Raw genomic sequence first — 19,274 nt, forward strand, 5'->3', positions numbered from 1 at the left:
TAGATGAAAGTTGAGGAGTGAAGCCGGGGGAGATGCAGCTGCGACAGCCAAAAGTCAGACACTGATGTGGTTTTCCAACAGTCGATGCAACATCAAATCAACTTTGACTTGTCACAAACGCTGAATACAACAGGTGTAGGTAGACCTTACTGTGAAATGCTTACCTACAAGCCCTTAACCAACATTGCAGTTTCAAGAAAAATAAGAGTTAAGAAAATATTTACGCAATAAACTAAAGTAAAAAAATGAACACAATAAAATAACAATAACGAGGCTATATGCAGGGTCAATGTGCGGGGGGGGGGGGGGTACATGATAGCAGTGGTAATTGAGGTTATAGGTACATGTAGGTACGGGTAAAGTGACTATGAATAGATAATAAACAGCGAGTAGTCTGGGTAGCCATTTGATGAACTGTTCAGCAGTCTTATGGCTTGGGATTAAAAGCTGTTAAGGGAGCCTTATGGATCTAGACTTGGCGCTCCGGTACCACTTGCAATGCGGTATTGAAGAGAACAGTCTATGACTAGGGTGGCTGAAGTCTGACGATTTTTAGGGCCATCCTCTGACACCGCCTGGTATAGAGGTCCTGGATGGCAGGAAGCTTGGCCCCAGTGATGTACTGGGCTGTACGCACTACCCACTGTAGCGCCTTGAGGTCGGTTGTCTAGCAGTTGTCATACCAGCCGGTGATGCAACCAGTCAGGATGCTGTCGATGGTGCAGCTGTAGAACTTTTTGGGGATCTGAGGCATTGTTCCCATTGTTTATAAAAGTTTTTCTTTATTATGTCAAAATAAAACATGTCGCCAACACCCATATCACACAATCATAAACTGAAAATATACATGTGTACATTGTACAATCAATTGGTGGGAAAGACTGTATACATACATGAAAAGCAAAGTTGGTACCACAGTTCACACTCTAATGATCGGTTGACAATAGAACCTCCCACAATGCAAGTAATGGCTGCAGGATGAAGTTGGTGAAGAGCAACTACAGAAACTGGCAGTCAAAACTTGATGACCTTTGATCACATTCTTTTTGTAAAGTTCCTGCAGTGGACATGTAGTTGCAAGTCGAAAAAAAATGTATCCCCATAATGCAGCACGGTTTGAATGGGTTATGTGCCCATTCGCTTACATTTGTTTGCAGGAAGTAATATCTTTATTGTTTCATGCCAACGGCGTGTCAATGTTTGTATTCTATGTATCTTCGTCATAATTTGAATATATCAAAGTCATCACATTTCTCATGGAGACAGTGGGGTTATGAAAAAGCTGGCCGACACACATCTAGCCATATGCGTTGAGGGCCAGTACTGTGCTACAACAACCTGGGCAGACAGAAGGAAAATATTGACCCTACCGCATAGTTTTCAGTTTACTTTTAACTCTAGAAACTAAAGATACACCCACTTTCTGTTGAACTGACGTGTTGAAGCGCCTGTGTAGTGGTGACGTGTCTCTAAAGTGCTTTCTTTCCAAGCGCAGAGCTTTTTGCCCGTAGTCAGAACGAAAACTGGAGAGACCCACTGTCTGACACAGGGACCATACACTAAGAACGTAACGCTTGGGACATTATCATGGGCAGTGAGTATCCCCTAGAATGAAGTAGCTAGCTAAAGGACGATTTCACATAAACAGGAAACATTTGAATCAGATGCAAGCAATGAGAATTTTCTATGGTTGGATCTATTTATGGAGGCCATTTTCATTGTTAGCTAGCTAGCAAGCATTTAGCTAGCTAACATTTAGTTTGACGACGAGTACTCCGTGTTTAAACATATTTTGAACTCCTGTCTTCAACAACAATGACTGCAATGAAATGGTTAACTTTGTTATTTGTGAAGAAACTAACGGTTAGACTAACGTTAGCTAGCTAATTAAGGTTAACTAATTTAGCTCGCTAACGTTAGCTGTCAGTGTCAGTTGATAGCTAGTTAACTAGCTACTTGCTAACATTACATTAGCTAGCTAGCTAACAGCTGTACATATTTGTTAGTTACTTCGTATTATTAAATGCCCAGTCAGCTACATTGATAACTTTTTAATATCTACCATTGTTACATGATCATTAATATCTCAGAGCTCGGTAACTTTGCAGGTTGATCTTGCAGGGGTTATGCTAACATAGCTAGCTAAACTTGAAGCAGACAACCAGACTAGTGATGACGACGCACAGCTAACAGTCAGTGTTTGCCCCATAAGTAGCTCCATGTCATAAGCAGCAAATTCTAACTGAAACCCTTTAGCTGGTATGCAAAATGTTTAATTTAACTATTTTGATAGTGCGATCTGTTTTCATAGTGAATTCGCTCATATCCAAAGATGCAAACCTCCAGTTATGCATGTATCGCTATGCCACGTCCCCCTATAAATAGGTTCACTGCCCTTGATTGATGTTTATTATGGGGAACCAATAACATCCCTCCCTTTGTCTGTTTTTTAGTCAAATTCCTGGAGGTAATAAAGCCCTTCTGCGCTGTATTACCTGAAATCCAGAAACCCGAAAGAAAGGTACAGTATTTACTTCATGACAAGAATCGTTTTACTTTAAACTTTATTACCTCTGTATGTGTTATGTTGTTAATGCTGTCATTTTGCTTCCATGTCTCGCTGTAATTGTTGTTCAACAGATCCAGTTCAGAGAGAAGGTACTATGGACAGCCATCACTCTCTTCATTTTCCTTGTGTGCTGCCAGGTAAACATCTGCCTTTTTGTTCACACAATATTTTCTAGCATGTTAAACGAGTAGAATTAAATAAATAAAAACCTCAAACCTGAATGTCTGTCATGTCTATCATCCAGATTCCCCTGTTTGGCATCATGTCATCAGACTCTGCAGATCCCTTCTACTGGATGAGAGTGATTCTGGCCTCCAACAGAGGTGGGTTGTCACTATTGCAGTGTAGAGACATCAAATTAGAGTCACAGGTGAATAAATGAATTGATAAGTCAATCAAGGGACATATCAACTAATTAGTAACTGAGTGTGGGAATTGATAGTGTTTAATGAATGTTGAGTTGATCAATTGGAGGGATAACTTTATCTCCGACTTGAATGGGTGAATGGTGTTATTTATGAATGAATGGCTGAACATCTCTATGGCTCTGCTCTCCTGTTAACGTCCCCTGGGTCTCTCCCTCAAGGTACCCTGATGGAGCTGGGTATCTCTCCGATCGTCACCTCAGGCCTCATCATGCAGCTCCTGGCTGGGGCTAAGATCATCGAGGTGGGAGACACACCCAAAGACAGGGCCCTCTTCAATGGAGCACAGAAATGTAAGATCACAAGCCCCACTTCCTGTTCCTAGTTTGAGTATCTTTGACTTGATTCTATCAAGCACAAGCATTACTGTGAATGAAGCCATAGATTCTTTAACCCCTTGCCATCTCCTACAGTGTTTGGTATGATCATCACCATTGGTCAGGCCATCGTGTATGTGATGACTGGCATGTATGGAGACCCCTCCGATATGGGCGCTGGGATCTGTCTTCTCATCATCATCCAGGTGGGCCCTCCTCCCCACCCCTCTGAGTCATATTCTTATCCCTACTCTTTATCTCCCCTATCAGATCCAGGCTTGGTCCTAATATAGAGCAAGGTTCACATCATATTCTTGAATCAATCCAACCCTCTCAGATTACTTCATGGAATGTAGGAAGAATAGGTATATTTAAAGGAAGTCAAATAGTGCTCCAGTGCGAGTGGTTTGTCTCTGTCTTTCTAACCCATCTGTCTCCCCCTCTAGCTGTTTGTGGCCGGTCTGATCGTGCTGCTGCTGGATGAGCTGCTGCAGAAGGGTTATGGTCTGGGTTCTGGTATCTCTTTGTTCATCGCCACCAACATCTGTGAGACCATCGTCTGGAAGGCCTTTAGCCCCACCACCGTCAACACTGGCAGAGGTATGGGGCATTGAAACTGATGTGCCATGTCTGGGTGTACATTTAGGACAGACTTACTAATTTCCAAGTAGTAATTTCATATAAGACCAACTAGGGCTCCTATAGATCCAGACTTGGCCTTGAAACCCCCCAGGAGTATGGCCAGGTGGTTTCTAGATGTGAGGCTGATGTTTGAGTATCTTGTCTTGTGTTCAGGCACAGAGTTTGAGGGGGCTATCATTGCTCTCTTCCACCTGCTGGCCACACGGACAGACAAGGTGCGCGCCCTGAGAGAGGCCTTCTACCGCCAGAACCTGCCCAACCTCATGAACCTCCTCGCCACTGTCTTCGTCTTTGGTGTAGTCATATACTTCCAGGTCAGTAACGCTCTTCATTGTCTGTCCTAAAAACCAGTTAAAGGAGTTGAACACATTTGTTGTCAGATAATTAGTTACTCAAAAAACAACACAATGTGGTAGTTTTTTTCTTCACCTTTTTAGTAATGTCCATTTAGACTTAATAAATGTATACTGTATCTCACCATGTCCGTCTCTTCCTCCCATCTCTCCACAGGGCTTCAGAGTGGATCTGCCCATCAAGTCTGCCCGTTACCGTGGCCAGTACAACACTTATCCCATTAAGCTCTTCTACACCTCCAACATTCCCATCATCCTCCAGTCTGCCCTCGTGTCCAACCTGTACGTGATCTCTCAGATGCTCTCCACACGATTCAGTGGTAACTTCCTGGTTAACCTGCTGGGCACCTGGTCAGTAAGTACACACCCTTTAAAAAAAAAATGTTTTTATCCCTGCTCTACCATATCTGAACTACCATGTCTAAACTCAATTTAACTACATTTGACATGTTTGTCACATGAACATTTCCAGCGGCACAGACTGTATGAGATGACCAAACGTGTGTGTTTGTAGGATACGTCGTCAGGTGGTCCAGCCCGTGCCTACCCAGTGGGTGGGCTCTGTTACTACTTCTCTCCCCCGGAGTCATTTGGCTCGGTCCTAGATGACCCCATCCATGCTACCATCTACATCTGCTTCATGCTGGGCTCCTGTGCCTTCTTCTCCAAGACCTGGATCGAGGTGTCCGGCTCATCTGCCAAAGATGTAAGTCCTGCTACCACATGTGCTGTACATTTGTTAGACTATGTATTCATCAACTAATTCTATTTAATTCAAATTACTCAAGTTGTTTTGATGTAGAAATCTTATTAACTAAACATTTCCAGGGCTTTTGTGGGCAGCGTGTGTCAGTGGACCTGTAGAGATTATGTAAACATAGTGTGTTTTGTCTCCCAGGTGGCTAAGCAGCTAAAGGAGCAACAGATGGTTATGAGGGGACACAGAGAGACCTCCATGGTCCATGAACTCAACAGGTGAACAATCTCAGCCATCTCTCTAACCTTTAGCCATAACAATCCACATCATCATAGCTTTACCAGGGTTTAATATTACACTATTCCAAACTTTCTTCAGGTAATGATTGGTGCATTACTACTCTGTGTGTTCAAGGTACATCCCCACAGCAGCTGCCTTTGGTGGTCTCTGTATCGGTGGCCTTTCTGTCATGGCAGACTTCCTGGGTGCTATTGGCTCGGGAACGGGTATCCTGCTGGCCGTCACCATCATCTACCAGTACTTTGAAATCTTTGTCAAGGAGCAGAGTGAAATGGGCAGCATGGGAGCCCTGCTCTTCTAGACAGACACCTGGCTGCCAACACCTGTGACGAAACAACCCTCTTAATGCACATGGACAGATCAGACCAAGTCCCACCAAATCTCCATCTATAATTATTATTCCCATAATTTATGTCCATTTAGATTTTTAAAATCTGCATAATTAATCTGTCTCATTTCCCGGGTGCTTTCTGGCATCTCCACCTGAACCTTGAACCACAAGGTTCAGCTCGAACAGAATGGTTTGTGTAGCAAAGTGGTGGGACTGACTACATCCTGACATTCACAACCCTTGGCCTGCTCCCCCTTTGAGTCATAACACATAGATCAATCTCTCAACTCAGTTTGCTTGATGCCTGGGACTAGTTAGCCTTCTCAGAGTCATCTGGAGTGTTTCATATCTGTATAAAATGGTCTGATCCACAGGGGGGAGTGTTCCTTTTCAGACTGAGAGAAGAGCTCTGTGGCTCATGTATGCAGTCATGTGTGCTACACTGGGATGAGGGCAGTCCCTCTCTTACTGGACTTCTTTCATACAACCCAACACAGTATACAGTATACACAGTATATACATTAATTTCCATCATCTCTATTACCCGGAGGATATAGATGGGTACGAGTGTACAGTATACCTTCACAGCTGGGCTCTTTGGTACAATCTTTATCTGGGGTGTTGACCTGATGGCCACTCATTTCACTGAGTAGCAAAGGAAGTTTTGGACCAGGCTCAGAACTATTTAGAACATAACCATGTTTGTCTGCCAGATGTGACTGTTTTAAAGCGGTGATCCAATATAGGATCAGGTAGAGTGTAGGGCTCTGTGTGGTCCAGCTTTGTCAAAAAGTGTGCAGCAGTGGAAGAGTTTATCAAGTGAACCACTCAGCAGAAGGGCCTTAATGTTGAAACTGGACGTGCGTTTAGGGAGAGGTAATCGTATATATGCCACGTTCATTCATACCTGTTGCCCACGTTGTTGGGTAAGATTGGGTGAGGAAAGATTTATTTTGTGTGTTTTTGTCTGCTTTGAGCATGACTGTATTAAAAACACTTTCACATGTTGTGGATTTTGGTTTTCTGTATATATGCCATGCATTGAATCCATCAACAGTGTAAAATACTTTTTTTTAATATGTAAAAAAAATCAAAAATAGTATGCTGTTCCGAACAAATGTTTTCCGGGGGAAAAAAAGATCTTTCTCAATAAAAACTCATTTTAGGGAAAAGTTGTTTTTTCTTTGTAAAGATTACACTAACAACTTGAATTATTGCCTGGATAAATCCATCACAACACACTTGGAGCAAAGTAGCTTTGTGTCACATGATGAAAATAACTTTCCAATATCTAGAAGTGTAAACTCATGGGCTATGGTGTAAACCAACGTTTTGTATCTAGCTACTTCAGTCAAGTTTATTGTCCACCACGATGAAATCGGGGAGGGGACTGTGGATCTCTGCCCCTTAAAGCCGATTTATGCTTGGTGTTGAGGCTCCGATGTGAAATTGGCTAGCTTGTTAGCGGGGTGCGCGCTAATAGCGTTTCAATCGGTCGACGTCACTCGCTCTGAGACCTTCCTTGCTCTGCAAGAGCCGCAGCTTTTGTGGACAGATGGGTAACGATGCTTCGAGGGTGGCTGTTGTTTGTGTGCAGAGGGTCCCTGTTTCGAGCCCAGGTAGGGGCGAGGAAAGGGATGGAAGCAAAACTGTTACAGAGGGTGTGACACAATTGCTGAGCTTGCGGAGGCCAAATCGAGCTCCGTACACCTCCCAAATATTTTATTAACGAGGGCTCTGAATAGCTCCGCATTGACATGATTGGTTGACGTTAGGTGGAGGCGGAAGGTTCTGTATAAACACAAACCCACTTCCTTAACAGCTCTGCTCCACGAAACGCATTAAGTATGCCCTGACTTCTGCAGAGGCCGTATGACAGCATGTTAAGTCATACCTGTACATTAAAGCCGATCTATGCTTGATATGGCCATGTGGCCCGAAGATTCTGTATGGAGGGTTGTGACCGCATCGCCGTGCGTCTCCCAAATGTTTTAACAATGCGGAGGGCTCCATATAGCTCTGCATTGACATGATCGGTTGACAATTTATGGCCATTAAAAGCCAATGTATGGTAATTCAAGCATCCAATTTGCCATACAGTATTTACTGCAATGTGGCCTCTACATAAGGCAGGGCATTCATACTTCTTGCACTTCGAGAAGCAGAGCTGTTGTGAAGGACGTTTTCAAGGAAGTGTGTTTATACAGGACGCACTGCCCCCACCTACCGTCAACCAATCATGTCAGTGCGGAGCTATATGGAGCCCTACACATTGTTACAACATGTGTGAGGCGCACGGTGATGTGGTAGAGCTTGATTTGGCCTCTGTTAGCTGGACCATATTGCATCAAGCTTAAATCGGCCTTAGTTACACGCGTACGTTAACTCCGTATTAACGTTAGCGGACTTTTCTTAGCGGATTTACAATCATCGCGAATCGAATTAGGCGCGTTTCAGGCCCGACGTGAACATAATTGTACACTCGCAAACTCCATTAGAAACGAGGGCAAAGGGGCTTAAGTTGCAAACTTCCCTTGCTTGGCTAATCATTTGGACTGACGACAAATATGGCTGCGGCGATTCCCCCAAGGGCATATGACGAGGGTGTGTCTTTTAAGTGTTTGGACTGCAACCTATTCCCTAAGAATTTATGTCAGGAACTAAGAGGGGCAGCTAAAATGGGTCCTTCGTTCTTACGTCCTCAGATGCACTGACACAAAAAAACGTGGGTTATGTGAACGATGAAGTAGTTGTGAAACAGCTAGCTAGCTATACAATACCAAATTATTCTCCTTTTGTAATTGATAAAGTAGTATAACATCAGTCGGGAAACTCGGCACCGCAGGGACACCTTGAAGGGCACAGCACGTCAGTAGACACCACACCGAAGAAATGTCCTCAGTCAAGGAGGAAGGTAACGTTACGTGCTGTGTGAATGAATGACCGCTTCTCTTCAAACTTGTTAGATGCAGTAGTTAGCTAGCTTACGTTTCTCGATCATTGTATTTTATAATTATGATTATACTTAGAACGAGGCATTGTTTTCTCTCCAATGCTTGTAGAACCAGGTTCAGCCAGAGAGAGATTTTCTAAATCTATGTCGCTGATTTCAGACATGGTGTGTGTGTTTCAGTACAAGTAGACGGACTGCTCTCGGTGTGATAACTTATGAATGGGTGATTCTACAACTACGGGCACTTCTATGTCCTCGGGTCAATTTTGGGGATTTTATAAAAATAAAACAAATATTTGTATGTTAAGTTCACACTGTAATCACCGCATACTTTTTTAAACACCTCTCTATCAAGTATTTGAGCTACTTTTCAGATGCATTTTATACCTCAATTTGTCAGACCCTTGTCCCTGACCCAGACTTTTAAACTTCTACTATGTTTTTCTATGAGAACATTAATAATTACACATTTATATAATGTCAATTAAATAAAATCTATATCAATATTTGTGAGAATGCCCTTTTATATTGTTGTTTTTTTTACACCTTTTGGAGTGGTGTCATTTCCACCACTAAGGACAAAATACCTAATTTAATAAAGTTTTTTTCAATAGAATGTTACTTTGGTTACCAAGGAAACAGTGACACTGAAGCACATGGCTGCAGTGGACAGTTGTTCCATATGTGATGTCCAGAAGTTGAAGAAAAATCGAGAAAAATGTATATTTTATGTATTTAGTATAAACTATATGCTAGCTGTAATACTAACCAAAACATGCTAAGCAGTCTGTCAATTTTATTCAGAAACTGTAGAAGTGTCATTTCCATCACAAACTTAAGTGTGGTGGAAATGACAGAGCATGGTAGAAATGACACATCCATTATCTTGTTTTTACTTGTTTTTTTTCTTTAGGCTTATTTAATAATGTTTGAAATTAATTTAGTCTAAAAAATGCTCCAAGGTGTGCACAAGTTGAAAACTAAGTAGTGTTTGTCTTTATTCTTAGAAGATACCACATAAAACAGCACAGAGGTCACAGACCAAATAGAAACAAAATAGAAAATGATTATATACGATACCAGGAACATCTGCAAAAAGTCAGGGAGAGATACTGGAAGAAAAGGGAGAAGTGAAGTCTCACTCTGAGCTTACAAAGCAAGAACAAATAAACAAGAGAAGGCAATGAAAATGCAACCAACAGAATAGAAGACAGACTTTAAAGAGAACAGTTGCAATGGAGACCTACTTATCAGGCAACACACCTCAGTCACCAGATGACTTGCAGCCAGAACATGAGGCTAACATACCTGCCCCTAACTTGCCTGCCGCTGATGCAGACCCTGATACCCCTTCCTCATCGTCTGCAACAGGAATGAGAAGTCGATTACTTGCTGGAAGGAAAAAGGTTGGAAGAGGTCGCTCAAAAGCATACAGAGATCTTAGTATGACAAACGTCAAACTTGATAATGCTTTACGGAAAGCTGAAAAATACAAAAAAAAAGGCATGATCGACTGATGAACAAAATGGAGAGACAAGATTCCCCAAAGACAAAACAGCAAATGAAGGGACCTCCGAAGAACTTGAAGGATTTTATTGTTTCAAAATGCCATCATTGCAGAGTTAAAACAAAAGTATAAAAGAAATGTCCAGTGCCAAGGACAAACAAGTTGCTTCAAAGTATGGCTTGGTCGAAGCCACAAACAGAGAATTTGGATTTTTAGCAAAAGCAATGAGGGCAATTTGAAAACAGGCCATCCAAGTCTTCAATACTCCAGGAAAAATCAGTGTAACAGAATTAGCACTGCCACAGAAGAGAAAATTACTAGATTCTATGAACGTGATGACAACAGCAGAGCAACAGGGAAAAGGACCCACTAACGAGGAACAAGAACAAAAAGCAGAAAGCGCTTCTTGAATGGCACAATTCAGAACCTTTATCAGAAGTTTAAGATAGAATATTCAGAAATTCAAATTTCCCACTGTGAATTCTGTGAAATATGTCCTTTTTGGGTTGTCAAGCCAGCAGTTCAAGATAGGGACACATGCCTCTGCAAAACCCATGCCAACCTCCAGTTCATGGCTGACAAACTACAGTATCACAAAGGGATCAGCTGCAGCAACATTGAGAAAGTTATTGAGTATTTGTGCTGAGAGAACCTGAAGAAAGAGTGCATGTATAGAGAGTGCTCCCGTCGTCAAGCAAAAGAGCTTGAAACATCTGACTTTGATGCTGGTGAGCAGACATGGTGGTTTGAGTGGGAAAACCAAGCTGAAGGGAAATACAGAGGGGCACATGGAGAAGGTCACAGTACATTTGACAGTAAAATAAAAGGTATGTGGCACACTGTAGATCCTATTGGAGGACTTCTCCAAAATGGATGTTTAATGACGTGATGGAAATTACATTTTGTCTGTGAGAAAATTACAAAAATATATACATTCCTGAATAGTATAATCACAACCATTATCAGATATAGTTTCTAGACGAATCAAAGACAAGTACAATACTGGTAAAATGGTGTTTGAATAAGTTTTAATTTCTGAAAGTTTACACAGCTAAAGTCCCCTAAATTGCAGAATCACCTGAAATATAAATTGGCTGGCCATTCATTTACATCACATTTGACTGTGTATAAGTGTATTTGGTTAGACATATTAGGGTTGACTAACTCCAGTCCACAATCCACTTCATGCCACTTGAGTCAGCAGAGACTTTTCTCACTGATATCTGCCTGTCCTCTCCACACCAGGTAAGGACCGTGTCATCTTTGTGACTAAGGAGGAACATGAAGCACCGAGCAACGCTGAGCTGGTGGAGGAGGATCCTGATGACCCCTATGAAGAACGAGGTGAGTAGAGAGAAGTAGTGCTTCTCAATTAGATTACATTAGGCCCAGATTAGCTCAATTGCTAACTAGATTGACATGAGGACATGACCCATGCCTTACATGTTTTCATGGGTTTGTTGTGACAATGGCCAGACTTGCTGCCCTCTGTGATAACCAGTAACCTAATAGAGTTGCACTCCTTTCTGGTATAATTAGTATCTGTTTCCCTTTTTCTCTGTCTCCTCCCAAGGTCTGATCCTGCCCAATGGGGAGATCAACTGGAACTGCCCCTGTCTGGGAGGGATGGCCAGCGGTCCCTGTGGAGCATCATTTAAGGAGGCCTTCTCCTGTTTCCACTACAGCAAGGAGGAGGTGAAGGGCTCAGAGTGCCTGGAGCAATTCAGGGGCATGCAGGAGTGTATGCAGAGATACCCAGAACTCTACCCCCAGGAGGAGGACAAGGAGACCCAGGGAGGGCCATCTGAAACGGATCCTTCCAAACAAGACTCTGCCCCTGAACCAACCCCTACACCTGCGGCCCCTGTCCAAGACTCTAGCCCTTCCACCGCCCCTGCTGACACCCCACCACCTTCAAACAGCTCAGCCTCAGGATGAGCATGATTCACGACAAGCCCTTTCTATGGATGTGTTAAGGTGATCCTTTTTGTATCAATTATTTAAACTGATAAATGAAAGTGTTGACTATTCCCCCCCACCATAACCCAGATTGGGTTTTCCCTCATAGAATATAAGAGACTTGTAGAGGGAGGAGGGTAAGGAAAAAGATGGGGTAACTTCACTCTAGGTGTGTGTATATTTCTTTCTTTGTGCTCCTTCAGGAAAAAAACAAGACCATGTGCTGTGCTATCCTTTGCCATTACTAGTGTTCTGTTTTTGTATTGATTGTTCTCTTTACTATAAAGTCCAATTAGTAATTGCTTTTTGTATTTTAAAAATGTCATTTCTACTTTATTTTTCCATTTGTCTTTTATTTAATTCACACCTGGTTTTTTTATTTTCTAATTTTCTCAGATTCTGTGGGTGCCTTGCAAAAGTATTCAGACCCCTTGGACTTCTTCACATTTTGTTGTGTTGCAAAGAGATTAAAATTGATTTAATTATTTTTTTGTCAACAAATCTACAAAAAAGACAAAGTTGAATAGTTTTGTATATTTGTATTCTTTTCACAGACATTTAAGTCATTATTGTGGAGTGACTACAATGTTGATCCAACCTCAGTTTTCAACCATCAGACATTGCATTCTAGCTGTTTTAAAATCACCAATGGCCTCATCAAATCAAGTGTATTTATATAGCCCTTCTTACATCAGCTGAAATATCAATGTGCTGTACAGAAACCCAGCCTAAAACCCCAAACAGCAAGCAATGCAGGTGTAGCAGCACAGTGGCTAGGAAAAGCTCCATAGAAAAGCCGAAACCTAGCGAGAAACCAGGCTATGAGGGGTGGCCTGTCCTCTTCTGGCTGGGCTGGGTGGAGATTATAACAGAGCATGGCCAATATGTTCAAATGTTCATAAATGACCAGCATGGTCAAATAATAATAATCACACTAGTTGTCGAGGGTGCAACAAGTCAGCACCTCAGGAGTAAATGTCAGTTGGCTTTTCATAGCCGATCATTAAGAGTATCTTTACCGCTCCTGCTGTCTCTAGAGAGTTGAAAAAAAGCAGGTCTGGGACAGGTAGCACGTCCGGTGAACAGGTCAGGGTTCCATAGCCGCACGCAGAACAGTTGAAACTGGAGCAGCAGCACGGCCAGGTGGACTGGGGACAGCAAGGGGTCATCATGCCAGGTAGTCCTGAGGCATGGTCCTAGGGCTCAGGTCCTCCGAGAGAGAGAAGGAAAGAGAGCATACTTAATTTCACACAGGACACGGGATAAGACAGGAGAAATACTCCAGATATAACAGACTGACCCTAGCCCCCCGACACAAACTACTGCAGCATAAATACAGGAGGGGTCAGGAGACACTGTGGCCCCATCCGATGATAGGACAGGGCCAAACGGACAGGGCCAAACAGGCAGGATATAACCCCACCCAAAGCACAGCCCCCACACCACTAGAGGGATAACTTCAACCACCAACTTACCATCCTGAGACAAGGCCGAGTATAGCCCACAAAGATTTCCTCCACGGCACAACCCAAAAGACCACATCAGCGACTCAACCCACTCAAGTGACACACCCCTCCTAGGGACGGCATGGAAGAGCACCAGTAAGCCAGTGACAGCCCCTGTAATAGGGTTAGAGGCAGAGAATCCCAGTGGAGAGAGAGCAAGGGCGGTTCGTTGCTCCAGAGCCTTTCCCTTCACCTTCACACTCCTGGGCCGGACTACACTCAATCATATGACCTACTGAAGAGATGAGTCTCCAGTAAAGACTTAAAGGTTGAGACCGAGTCGGCATCTCTCACATGGGTAGGCAGACCATTCCATAAAAAATGGAGCTCTATAGGAGAAAGCCCTGCTTCCAGCTGTTTGCTTAGAAATTCTAGGGACAATTAGGAGGCCTGCGACAGAGGAGTGTGGGGCATTGGTGAGGAGTAGGAACAGGGCATTTAGAGTACTGAAAAGGACACATAACTTCCAACATCTGATTCGGTATAAGCAGGCCCAGGCTCTGGTCCGTCAGGCAAAGAGGTCATGTTGGCGTTGGTTCTGTGACACCATTGGGAGAAGTGGGGGATGATTAAGAGGATGAGTGGGGTCAGAAGGGAGTGAGATTATCCAGTGTTGACGAGTGGGGAGGATGTGGCAGTAACAGATGAGAAGAAGGCAGAGATAATGGCCAAAGCGTTTGTCCAAGTGCATAGATCGGCAAATTTGTCAGAGAGAGAGAGAATGAAAAAGGAGCATCCTGGAGTGCTAGATAGGAGGGAGGATGTAAATGATGCATAATTTATCATGGCAGAGGTGAAACGGGCAATAGGTAAGGCTGGGTTAACTTCACCTGGGAAAGATGAGGTGATGAGGCACTGGATAAGGTATTGGGGTTGTACAACAGTGTGGGAGGAGGGCAAACTATCAGGCAGTTGGAAGGAGACAGTAGTGGTACCATTTCGGAAGCCAGGGAAGGACCCAACGAGGCCAACAAGCTATTGGCCAATAGCCTTAACATCAAATGTATGTAAGATTATGGAGCGTATGATAACGGAGAGGCTAACTTACTTCCTGGAAAGCAGGGGGTTAGTATCGCCAGATCAGAGTGGATTCAGGAAGGGTAGGGGAACAATGTGATCAGCTTAGAAGCAGGGGTCAGGTAGTCTCAGGTGAACAAGGAGACTGTTGTAGCTGTATTTTTTTATGTGGAGAAGGCATACGATATGATGTGGAAGGAGGGGTTGTTAATCAAGCTTGATATTATGAGGGTAGGAGGAAGAACATACAACTGGATAAAGGATTTCTTGTTTGGAAGGTCTATCCAGGTGAGGGTGGGGAAGTCTCTCAGGAAGCTACATGGTGGATAATGGTAAACCACAGGGGAGTGTGATTAGTCTTCTGTTGTTCTCAATCATGATCAATGATGTTTACTCTCAGGTACAGCTGGATTTTGGGAGGTCGTTATTTGCAGATGATGGGGCCTTATGGAAGAGAGGAAGAAATGTTCCATACATAGTAAGAAAGGTACAGGAAGCAATTGATGAGGTAGAGTGGTGGGCATTAATGTGGGGATTCAGGTTCTCTGCAGAGAAAACTCAGTGTTCTTTACCAGGAGGAAGGTGGGAGATGAGGTATGCTTGAGGTTATATGGGAGAAACTTGGAGAGGGTGGGGGGCCTTCAGGTTCCTTGGGGTATACTTTGATACTAGAATGACCTGGGCAGAACACATTGACAGAGTGGTGGGAAATGTAAGAAGATACTAAATGTGATGCGCTGTCTGACAGGGAAGGAGTGGGGCTGGGCGTGCCTCATTGAAGACCATATATGTTGCATTGATCCAATCTGTAATAGACCATGGAAGAATAGCGTATGGTTCGGCAGCCCGGACATCATTGGAAAGGCTAGATGTCATACAGGGACAAGGACTCTGGGTGGGGTGTTTCGGACGTCTGCAGTGGCTGCACTACAGGTGATGGGGGACATGCCATTGCAGATTAGGAGACAGCAGCTGGCAATTAATTATCAGGTCAACCTACAGGGACATGGGGTATCTCATCCTGCAAAAGGGATTTTAGAGGCATGCTGGGAACATGAGCAAAGACAGAACACGAGCTTTGTGTGGGTAATAACCAGACGAAGGAGATGGGACTGTATGGAAGGGAGTTTAGTCCAACGGTAGCTATTCCTGTGAATCCACCATGGCTCCTCCCGTCTCCAGTAGTAGTTCTAGAAGTGTTGGAGAGACTACAGAAAGATAGGGAGGGTGTTGATCCATCTGATTTGTTTAAGAAAAGTCTTGATACTGTGTATCAGGATTTTGCCATTTACACAGATGGTTCAAAAGATCCAAGGACAGGATGTACTAGGTCAGCATTTGTAGTGCAGGAATGTGGGGTGGCAGTCAGGAAACGTATTACAGATCACATGGTGGAGATGATGGCCATACTGTTGGCCTTGCAGTGGGTGGAGGAAGTTAAGCCAGAAAGAGTAGTTATTTGCTCTGATTCATGTGCAGTGCTAAGGAGTCTCCAGTCCTTTATATCACGTAGCAGACAAGACCTGCTTTATGAGGTGCTACAAACACATTGGAAGGAGTAAACAAATGGGTATACAGATAATATTTACATGGGTCCCAGCTTATGTGGGAGTGGAGGGGAACGAGGCAGTTGATGTACTGGCTAAACAATCACTAAGTAGTGGGGATATTGATGCAGTAGTTTCAATGAGTAAGGCAGAGGCAAAAAACATGATATGGACAGTGATGGTGGAGAAATGGCAGGAGCAGTGAAATAGAGATACTAAGGGTAGGCATTTTTTTAAAGTACAGAGGAAAGTTGGGGAGGTGAGATCGGCAGGAAGGGACAGAAGAGAGGAGGCTGTATTTCCAAGATTAAGGGTGGGACACAGCCAGTTGAATAAGACCTTACATGTGATAGGAAAGAATCCAACAGGAAAATGTGAGAATTGCCAGGAAACAAACACTGGACAGTATTGTTTGTTCACTTTCACTTACTTAGCTAGAATACAGCTAACTAGTTCAGCCTACTCAAACACCTGTCTCAAACAGCTGGCTATGGCCATCCAACACTGGAACTCTTCCAAGTCAAGGTAAGCTTTTGGTTTTATTCATTTATTGCCACCGGGGCCTACCGGTGTAACTTCTAAACTGCTTGCTTCTGACTGTACACTGTAGTGAATGATTGTCTACTAAAGCGTTAGTTGTAGTAGCTACAGTATGTTGACTATGACGTTAATATGGTGACAACAGAAGCAAACTGAACTAAACGGGGATAAACATACCTGAATTTGTCTAATAGAAATTCTTGTTTGTAACTGTTGGACTAATGATTACAACCTAGATCAGCTAGTTGCAGGCAAGAGTGTGCAAGGCGGTATTGAATGTGTCAATGTCTGTCACCTTGATTGCTCAAATTTCTCTCAACCTGTGCACCTACATTGTAAACTTTAATTCATAGGCTAGATTGTAGAAAACTCATGATGGGTATCGGCAAAATTTGAGTATCATGTAGTAGCCTAAACCTATCGATGTTATATTGAGCTGGGTGAACGTAATATGAATGACAGTCATCCACTATGCTGTAATAGAAATAAGGCCATGCTCGTAAAGAAAATTATTGTCCTCCCTCATCTTAAACGGCACCGACCGCCACTGATTGACATAGTTGAGCTGTGAGTTGTTGTGGATTCTGACTGAGGTGTGTTTCCAGTGCTTTTGAAATAAATGTGACTGAATCAGCTTGATCTGAAGTGAATAATGATATTAAAATAAATTATGTTTAAATTGTTGTGAGACATTTTAAATGTGTAATGGTTTTCTTGAGTCGAAGGAGAGGCGGACCAAAACGCAGCATGGTTATTATTCATGGTTCTTTAATAAAGAAACTATACATGACTAACAAAACAAGAAATGTGCAAAACCAAAACAGCCCTATCTGGTGCAAACACAGAGACAGGAACAATCACCCACAAAACCCAACACCAAACAGGCTACCTAAATATGGTTCCCAATCAGAGACAATGACTAACACCTGCCTCTGATTGAAAACCATATCAGGCCAAACACAGAAACAGACCAACTAGACACACAACATAGAATGCCCACTCAGATCACACCCTGACAAAACGACACATAGAAACATACAAAGCAAACTATGGTCAGGGTGTGACAAAATGAACCCTTGTATCTATTGTGAACAGCAGTATGTGGTTGCTGTTAGAGTTAAGGTGAGTTGGCGCTCTTAGACAGTTACAAGATACTTTGTTGAAGTTTGATTTTCCCAATCCTACTCTAAAATAATATGGAAACCATACAGCAAAGAGATGTCACAGTTCGAAAATGTAATGTAACAAAACCTGCATCTGAGTGCCTAGTTCTGAGATCCATAGTTGTTTCTTAAACCAATCTCACAATAACTTCATTGTGTAGGGAACACTACTTCAGAACCAGGTCACAGCATTACATGACAACAAACCTAGAATAGCAAAAATGTACATAGGCACGAGTCACAGTCATCTAAACACAATCTATATTTGAACCATGAGTTCTGTATCAGCAGTGTGTGACTGTGAACTGTCTACTTTTATAGAAAGAAACCTGTCAGTTCTGAACATATGTACATGAAAACATTTGACCATTACATTTTTGGGGGGGTGGTTGAATGACTCATTTATTTTGGGGGATTTTTTTTATTTGCATCCCAGACATAATTGCCTCCCACCCTTATGAATTCTCAATCAACCTATTTCTGGTTAATACATAGTCATTATTAGAGATGCTTCCATTGTATTTTGCTGATTAAGGGGGGTGGCAGGTAGCATAGTGGTTAGAATGTTGTGCCAGTAACCGAAAGGTTGCTGGATCGAATCCCAGAACTGACAAGGTAAAAATCTGTCGTTCTACCCCTGAACAAGGCAGTTAACCCATTGTTCCCCAGTAGGCAGGCATTGTAAATAAGAACTTGTTCTTAACTGACTTGCCTAATTATGGTTCATTTAAAAAATATATATATATTTAACCAGGTAGGCAAGTTGAGAACAAGTTCTCATTTACAATTGCGACCTGGCCAAGATAAAGCAAAGCAGTTTGACACAGAGTTACACATGGAGTAAAACAAACAAACATACAGTCAATAATACAGTAGAAAAATAAGTCTATATACGATGTGAGCAAATGAGGTGAGGTAAAGGCAAAAAAAGGCCATAGTGGCGAAGTAAATACAATATAGCAAGTAAAACACTGGAATGGTAGATTTGCGGTGAAAGAATGTGCGAAGTAGAAATAGAAATAATGGGGTGCAAAGGAGCTAAATAAATAAATACAGTAGGGAAAGAGGTAGTTGTTTGGGCTAAGTTATAGATGAGCTATGTACAGGTGCAGTAATCTGTGAGCTGCTCTGACAGATGGTGCTTAAAGCTAGTGAGGGAGATAAGTGTTTCCAGTTTCAGAGTTTTTTGTGGTTCGTTCCAGTCATTGGCAGCAGAGAACTGGAAGGAGAGGCGGACAAAGGAAGAATTGGTTTTGGGGGTGACCAGAGAGATATACCTGCTGGAGCGCGTGCTACAGGTGGGTGCTGCTATGGTGACCAGCGAGCTGAGATAAGGGGGGACTTTACCTAGCAGGGTCTTGTAGATGACCTGGAGCCAGTGGGTTTGGCGACGAGTATGAAGTGAGGGCCAGCCAACTAGAGCTTTCAGGTCGCAGTGGTGGGTAGTAT

General features: G+C 42.9%; 2 protein-coding genes across 3 annotated transcripts; both read left to right on the forward strand.

Annotated features, from left to right (window-relative positions):
* Positions 1-1,433: 1,433 nt before the first annotated feature.
* Positions 1,434-6,806, forward strand: LOC139371057 (protein transport protein Sec61 subunit alpha). Its single transcript, XM_071111103.1, has 12 exons — positions 1,434-1,594; positions 2,454-2,521; positions 2,641-2,706; positions 2,814-2,892; positions 3,156-3,287; positions 3,408-3,517; positions 3,758-3,911; positions 4,107-4,267; positions 4,464-4,661; positions 4,821-5,012; positions 5,205-5,281; positions 5,418-6,806. Exons 1-12 carry the CDS (start codon positions 1,588-1,590, stop codon positions 5,602-5,604), a joined length of 1,431 nt encoding a protein of 476 aa, XP_070967204.1. The 5' UTR covers positions 1,434-1,587; the 3' UTR covers positions 5,605-6,806.
* A 1,077-nt stretch (positions 6,807-7,883) lies between these two features.
* Positions 7,884-12,580, forward strand: LOC139369808 (mitochondrial intermembrane space import and assembly protein 40-A-like). Of its 2 annotated transcripts, XM_071109082.1 has the most exons (4): positions 7,902-8,548; positions 11,340-11,438; positions 11,668-12,071; positions 12,450-12,580. In XM_071109082.1, the coding sequence occupies exons 1-3, from the start codon at positions 8,527-8,529 to the stop codon at positions 12,030-12,032; spliced, it is 486 nt and encodes a 161-aa protein (XP_070965183.1). In that variant the 5' UTR covers positions 7,902-8,526; the 3' UTR covers positions 12,033-12,071; positions 12,450-12,580. The 2 variants fall into 2 exon arrangements, with proteins under 2 accessions (XP_070965182.1, XP_070965183.1); XM_071109081.1 differs by having other exon boundaries at positions 7,884-8,548; positions 11,668-12,580.
* The last annotated feature ends 6,694 nt before the right edge of the window (positions 12,581-19,274 follow it).

The sequence above is a fragment of the Oncorhynchus clarkii genome, chromosome 17, assembly GCF_045791955.1.
Source record: "Oncorhynchus clarkii lewisi isolate Uvic-CL-2024 chromosome 17, UVic_Ocla_1.0, whole genome shotgun sequence".
NCBI classification, from domain to species: domain Eukaryota; kingdom Metazoa; phylum Chordata; class Actinopteri; order Salmoniformes; family Salmonidae; genus Oncorhynchus; species Oncorhynchus clarkii.